We start from the raw sequence: 7175 nt of genomic DNA, 5'->3' as shown, positions 1-7175 counted from the left end.
ATTTTAATAATCTAAAGAATCTTTACATCCTGCAAAGAACGTTTTATGCAATGCACTTTTAAAAATAAAGGTTCCAAAAGGTTTTTTTTTTTCAGTGATGCAACAGAAGAACAGTTTTTGGCTCCCAAAAGAACCTTTCAGTGAACATTTTTTCTTGGTGTGAAGAACATTTGAATAAACCTTTTTCCAATATAAAGAATTTTTGTCCAATGAAAAGGTTCTATGAATGTTAAAAGTTCTTCATGGAACCATGAATGTCAATGAAGAATTTTTTTTTTGTTTTAAGAGTGTTTATGACATTTACCTGTCCAGAATGCTGTATGCAAACAAAAGAAAGTAATAATGTTTATCCTGTGTGTTTTTAATTGAATGTCTATTCTCCTTTAGTGGGATTTGGTTTGTGATCAGCGTGCCCTAAAGCAAATGAGTCAAACTACCTATATGGGAGGCGTCCTTGTGGGAGCAGTAATTTTTGGGGGACTTTCTGACAGGTTGTGACAAGTTTTACTATTAAATACGACAGCAAAAACAACATTATAATCATAAACTCTACTATATAATATCTTCTGACTCAGAAATGCAGTAGCACATTAACTAAATTTCCATTTTCTGATGCAGGTTTGGTCGGCGTGTTTTATTGCTGATCTCGAACCTGATGATGGCAGTTGGAGGAACATGTGCTGCCTTCTCCACCTCCTTCACCATGTTTTGCATTTTCCGCGTTTGCTGCGGCATGGCCCTGTCTGGTCTGGTGCTCAACTCCTTCTCTCTAAGTGAGTACAGTGAATAACACATATGTAAATAAAAGGTTGGCACCTATTGCATGTGTAGAGAAAAAGAAACATTGCATTTGATTGACATTGTATTTGGTGACATCTTGTGGCATGAAGTGTCATTGTTGCGTCTCCTCAGTTGTGGAATGGATCCCAACACGTGTGCGGACGGTGGTGGGCACAGGAACGGGCTACTGCTACACCACCGGCCAGCTGATTCTGGCAGCCGTTGCTTACTGCATCAGAGACTGGCGCTGGCTCACACTGGCCGTATCTCTGCCTTTCTATGTGTCCTTCCTCTACTCATGGTGCGTCTTCTGCTCCTGACTTCTCCACTTTTAAAACAAGTCAAGTACATTACAAGTAGTGTCAGTATTTAGGTTCAAGCGCGGAGCTCTGAAACCCTATTGTAATTGTTAGAATGGCCAAGGATCAGCAATCTCCACATAAAACTGATTGGGCATACGAAACCGTATGTCATAGAGACTCACCAAGGCTCGCCACAATCGGCCTGACAGGGGTGCTACAGTGAAGTACAAAATTGCTCATAACTCCTAAAACGTTAGTCGCAGTAGTCGCAGGCTCAAGTGTCTTATGTCATTGGAATCCTTACGTCAACGCTTGATGGAGGGCGTTTCTGAAGCTTGGGTGCTGACACGAACGTCATAGTGACAACAGCCAATCACATTAGTTGTCTGGTGTTGCATGAACGCGATTGGCTAGCGTCTGCACCAGGGTATTTGCATAAGGCAAATAAAAGTTGAAAAGTTTTCAACTTCTGCCGTGAGCAACGGACCCAACGCAAAGCGACGGACCCACAATTCATTTCGGCAATGCTTGACGTCACTCCATTCAAAGTAAACGAGAGGCGTTGACACCGACACCCTGTGTGAATGTACCATTAGCTCACACGGGACAAAATGAATGCCTCGAATTCAATTATCACCTGGGCGAAATTTTCGGGTATTTTGTATTTTTGGAAAACCTACTTTTGCGAACTAGTCCTAGGTTTTTCGCCCGATCAGAACCAATGCAGAAACATTCTCTGGAGAGTGAATATCAATAATTATCAAAAAAAAGTTACATTTTCAACTCACTGTCGCAAAGGGACGCCAAAACGTTTGGAAGGGGCTGGGACAATTTTACTAAAACGGCTATAACTATTGAACGGAATGAGATATCTTCGCCAAACTCAGAATACTTATGTAAGAGCTCAACCTGAGCTCACATGAAAAAAAAATTGTGGAGCTTGGCCACTTGGTGGTAACTATAAGAGGGAAAAAAACATAAAAATGGCTATAACTACGAAACCATTTGTCCAATCAATATGAAAATTGGTATGCCAAGTCTTTGTCCAAAGTGCCACAAGTGTCTGTAAGAACATTTGTGTATCTCAAAAAACATGGCCACCATTCGCCAATGAAGTTTGAGCACCTATTAGGTAAGGTTAACGGAGGTCGATCAGAACGAACCTCAGTGGGCCGGCCTGTTTGACTCATGGCCCTAAAGGTCTGTGAGAAGTTTGAAAGAAATCAGCCACTGGGAGGCGATATCACATTTTACAAGGGCATAAACGATTGTATATTGCACGGCTTTTCATATGATAGACCTCCTCATTTTGAACAACTTTGCCTAGAACCACTACTGTCAATCAAATTGTTTGTTAAAGGGGTCATGTAACACTCCAAAGAGAAAGGAAAAATTTAAATCGCATCATATGACCCCTTTAAATAATTGAGAATAGCCTATGTAAAAAAACTACTTTTGCAAATTAGTCCTAGGTTTTTCACTCAATCTGGAAAAAACCACTGCAGTACAATTCTCTGGACTCTCTAGGTCAATAATTGTCAAAAAATGTTGACCTTTCCCCTTTCGATAACTATAACAGGGTCATTTAGAAAATGGGTGTGGCCAAATATACCCAAAAGCCTACAAATCCTAAACGAAAACTTTAACTAGGTGATCATATGCGACACATGATTCTAAACAAGCATGCAAAGTTTCATGGAGATCGGACTATAGGTGGTGCTATAACAGCCATAAATGTTTATAAATATCGTACTAGGTAAATTACAAGGTAAATTACCTGGAATCGCCAAACATGCTCTTTTAAATCATTAATTTAGCTGGTTTCAGGCTTGTTAAATAATACAATGTCTTCTTCCTTATGTGCTTAAATGTCTTAAAGTGCTTGAATCCCAGTAATCGCTGCTTGCAGCTATATAGGCTATTTGCCACTTGTTTTGGGTTTAGCTACATAACATACACCATACCATTCAAAGGTTTGGGTCAGTAAGATTTAATGTTCTTTTTAATGTCTTTGATATAGCAAAACAGTAATATTGTGAAATATTATAATTCAAAATAACTTTCTTAATTTCAATATATTAAAAAAAAAATGTTTTAATAAAAATCCTGTAATGGCAAAGCTGAATTCTCAGCTTCATTACTCCAGTCTTCAGTGTCACAATACTTCAGAAATTGTTCGAATATGCTTATTTTGTGCTCAAGAACAATATTTTTTATTATCAATGTTGAAAAGGATTGTGCTGCTTAATATTTTCATGGAAACGGTGATACATTTATTTCAGAATCCTTTTTTTAAATATAAATTATTTATGAAAGTCTTTACTGACACTTTTGATCAAATTGAAGTGTCCTTTCTGAATAAAGTATTAATTTCTTATAAAAGATTTATAAGATTTCTTTATCAAAATTCTTATAAAGATTTATAAAAGACTCCAAACATTTGATCGGCAAAGTGTATATTAGTGGTTAATTGTTTAATAAGTCAATAATATTAAGTAACAAATATGAATAATAATTAAGTAACATTTATTTTATTAAATGTTATTTAAGCAATAAAAATACTTTATATATGATTCTAATTATATTATTAACAAAGATTATTCGTTATTTAAATAATTATTTAAATAATTATTACTGTAAATAATTACAGATAAGTTCACTCAGCTAGTGAGGCCAAATGACAATTTGCACAAAGCAATCCTCAACACATTACGCCTCAATGTATATTTGGCACATATGTAGTGATATGAGATCTGATGTTGTGGATGATAGTCATGTTATTATCATCTGCAGGTGGTTCTTAGAGTCTGCTCGTTGGCTGGTCCTGACTAAAAAATCAGAGCAGGCGGTAAAAAACCTTAAAACGGTGGCTCGCATAAATGGACGACATGCAGAAGCCGACAAAATCAACCTTGAGGTATGATGTTATGGTCACACTTTATTTTAAGGTCCAATTCTCTCTTTTAACTAACTATTAACTTCGACTTTTGCCTTAAACTCCTTATTACTGCTTATTAATAGTTAGTAAGGTAGTTGTTACGTTTAGGCATTGGGTATGGTTAAGGGATGTAGAATATGGTCAAGCAGAATATGTGCTTTATAAGTACTAATAAACAGCCAATATGCTAGTAATATGCATGCTAATAAGCAACTAGTTAATAGTGAGAATTGGTCCCTAAACTAAAGTGTTACTGACGCTATGCATGACATATCAATTTCAGCATCGTCCGGGTCTTTCAGAATGTTTATTCTGTTGAGATTGTGCATGCAGATGTTGCAAGAGTCCATGAAGAAGGAGATGGCCTGTTCAAAGGGGTCTTACAGCGCTCTAGACCTCCTGCGCACATCCACAATGAGAACCATCACCGTGTGCCTCAGTGCAGTCTGGTCAGTCACTCAATCCTACCATTCCATTCAGTACCAACCAGCATTCGAAAACGACCACAGTTGTGACCTTTGAACTGTAACATCTCAGGTTTTCAACGAGCTTCGCCTACTACGGCCTCTCCATGGATCTGCAGAAATTTGGGGTCAGCATTTATCTTATCCAGATCATCTTTGGAGCGGTGGATATACCAGCCAAAATCTTGGTTACGATATCCATGAGCATGTTAGGACGAAGACCATCTCAGTGCGGAGCTCTTGTACTGGCTGGCGTAATGATACTCATTAATCTTCTGGTGCCTTATGGTGAGAATTTGAGCCTGGTTGGCAGTAGAGCACAGTAATAATAAAACTGCAGTCTCATTGTCACGTGGGGTCATTCGTTTACAATAGCTGTTATTCCAGTGAGATCTGGAGGTTTGTCTGTCCTTCAATATCACAGAAATCGAGACCCTGGCATTTGGCTGATCGTGTACCTATGTATACGTGACTCTTGTTTTTGTACATGTGCAGACCTGCAAGTGTTACGCACCAGTCTGGCAGTCATAGGGAAGGGCTGTCTGGCTGCATCCTTCAACTGCTGTTACCTGTATTCTGGAGAGCTGTATCCCACAGTCATCCGGTAATTAACTAGTGTCATCCTAAAACAACAACAACAAAAATTCCCTACGATTCAGTTTAATTTCACTTGTCCACAAGGCCGAAACCATGTCTTGGACATTGGGGGTGGGGGTAGTAATAGTCTTATTATTTAAAGAAATTAAAGAATTAAAGAATTTAAATAGATTTAAGAGGATAAAGAAAAAGAAAAAAACAAGAATTTTTTTGTCAAGTAATCAATTTGAACTACTGCAATATTTTTTATAAGAGTAAGAGTGATTGTGTGCATATTTGAAATAAAAACATTGCAAAATTCTTTGCAAATAGTTCAAATTGATTACTTACTCCCTTAAATCCATTTAAATCCTTTATTTAATATTTTGGTTATATATAATATTTGGTTTGGATATTGGTTATTTGTTGGTTATTTAACATTTCTATTGTAAAATGGTTGTCAAATATCAAATGTTTAGCTACTTACATCTTACCTCACACTCTTTCAACTTTATAAACTTAAAGAACAGTAAATCCTGCCTGCCTTCTTTGATTTGATTAGTCTTAGTCATTTTGTAATTGACAAGCACTTTTAGACCGCTGAGGCAGATCAGCCCAATAATGTAACTTTATAAACCTTTTGTCATCCTAACAACAAACAAAGCATTATCAAGAATATCAAATATTGGGAGAGATCATTTGTCCATTTTTAATTAGTGGGAGTGACATGTCCCCCTCAATATCTATGGTTACGGTCCTGCATTGTCCATCATTTTGTTTCTTTTTGACAAGCAATAACAAGATCTGCAGAATCCCATACTAATTTTCAGAGCAAGTGATGCCAGCTTACGCAATTTTCTTCTGTGTCCTCTCAGTCAAAACGGAATGGGATGGGTGTCCATGATGGCTCGGTTTGGAGCGATGATATATATATATATATATATATATATATATATATATATATATATGTGTGATTTTTTTGGGGGGCTTGTTTTATTACATGAATGATGCAAAGAAATAAAGCAACAGAACACAAATTGTAAAAGATTGGGATTTGTGTTTGTTATTTTACTATTTATTAAATCTTTCATGTGTAGTCTTCTGTAAAATGCATCCATAGTATTAATAAATATCCATTATTTTGTAAAACAATTTCATGTTACTCTGTCATGCTTGTTGCAGCTTGTTAACACTTGGCACAATGGTTGATTACATAATCTCGCAGGCAAATTAAATTATTTTGTATTTAAAGGGTTAGTTCAGTCAAAATTGAAAATTAAGCTGCGCTTCACTCAACCCCGAAGTATCCTCCCCCTCAATATCTATGGTTACGGTCCTGCATTGTCCATCATTTTGTTTCTTTTTGACAAGCAATAACAAGATCTGCAGAATCCCATACTAATTTTCAGAGCAAGTGATGCCAGCTTACGCAATTTTCTTCTGTGTCCTCTCAGTCAAAACGGAATGGGATGGGTGTCCATGATGGCTCGGTTTGGAGCGATGGTGGCCCCCATGGTGCTTCTTCTTGGGGAGGATTCCCCATGGCTACCTGGTTTTATCTACGGAGGGGCTCCAATCGTCAGTGGGATCTTCGCCTTCTTTCTCCCAGAAACCCTTGCACAACCTTTGCCCGATACTATCCAGGATGTGGATGACAGGTGAGTTTTGTGCTAGTTGTATCTGATCCACAAGACATGATTGCAACTGATGTTGCAAGAGAATGTTGCGTCAAAAGTTAAAGTGTAAGTGACATGAGCGAAGTGTCATGTGTAAATGGATAACCATAATGTTGTTTTTTTGACTCTTTCACTTATTACAGAGGTTTTGTATGGAAAAAAGACAAAAGATTACCTGAAAAAGAGGATATGGCCAAGAAGGATCCCAGTTGTGTCCACCTGAAAGAGTCTGTCTGAGCCAGCCACTTTACTTCGTCTGAACACAGTACTGGAACACACAAACAGAGATGATCATTGCCATACAGAAGAGAACTTTAGTATTAATATGATGAAAACAGCCAAAGGTTATGAAAGAATTTCTTATTTTTCTGACTGTAATTAATGTTAAAATTATTATTTACTTGTACAAAGAGAGAAATGGTGCCTTTAGAAATCTTTT

The 7175-nt window shown here is 37.2% G+C and overlaps 1 protein-coding gene and 1 long non-coding RNA gene across 2 annotated transcripts in view; one reads left to right on the top strand and one right to left on the bottom strand.

Annotated features, from left to right (window-relative positions):
- The window catches only part of LOC107684719 (solute carrier family 22 member 6-like), a 7996-nt gene extending 999 nt beyond the window's left edge, over positions 1 to 6997 (top strand). The window contains exons 2-10 of the mRNA XM_016481060.1: positions 388 to 491; positions 619 to 773; positions 913 to 1081; positions 3876 to 3999; positions 4354 to 4469; positions 4558 to 4772; positions 4980 to 5088; positions 6515 to 6718; positions 6880 to 6997. Coding sequence (XP_016336546.1) covers positions 388 to 491; positions 619 to 773; positions 913 to 1081; positions 3876 to 3999; positions 4354 to 4469; positions 4558 to 4772; positions 4980 to 5088; positions 6515 to 6718; positions 6880 to 6973 — 1290 coding nt within the window. The 3' untranslated portion in view covers positions 6974 to 6997. The remainder of the gene's footprint in view (positions 1 to 387; positions 492 to 618; positions 774 to 912; positions 1082 to 3875; positions 4000 to 4353; positions 4470 to 4557; positions 4773 to 4979; positions 5089 to 6514; positions 6719 to 6879) is intronic.
- LOC107684720 (uncharacterized) overlaps positions 6616 to 7175 on the bottom strand; it is a 6302-nt gene continuing 5742 nt past the window's right edge. The window contains exons 2-3 of the long non-coding RNA XR_001633885.1: positions 6912 to 7004; positions 6616 to 6696 (exon numbers count right to left, since the gene is read on the bottom strand). This is a non-coding gene — a long non-coding RNA (uncharacterized LOC107684720). The remainder of the gene's footprint in view (positions 6697 to 6911; positions 7005 to 7175) is intronic.

Source organism: Sinocyclocheilus anshuiensis, unplaced genomic scaffold (genome assembly GCF_001515605.1).
Source record: "Sinocyclocheilus anshuiensis isolate Anshui unplaced genomic scaffold, SAMN03320099.WGS_v1.1 scaffold509, whole genome shotgun sequence".
NCBI classification, from domain to species: Eukaryota; Metazoa; Chordata; class Actinopteri; order Cypriniformes; family Cyprinidae; genus Sinocyclocheilus; species Sinocyclocheilus anshuiensis.
The sequence above is the reverse complement of the archived record's forward strand: the minus strand, read 5'-3'. Positions and strand labels throughout refer to the sequence as shown.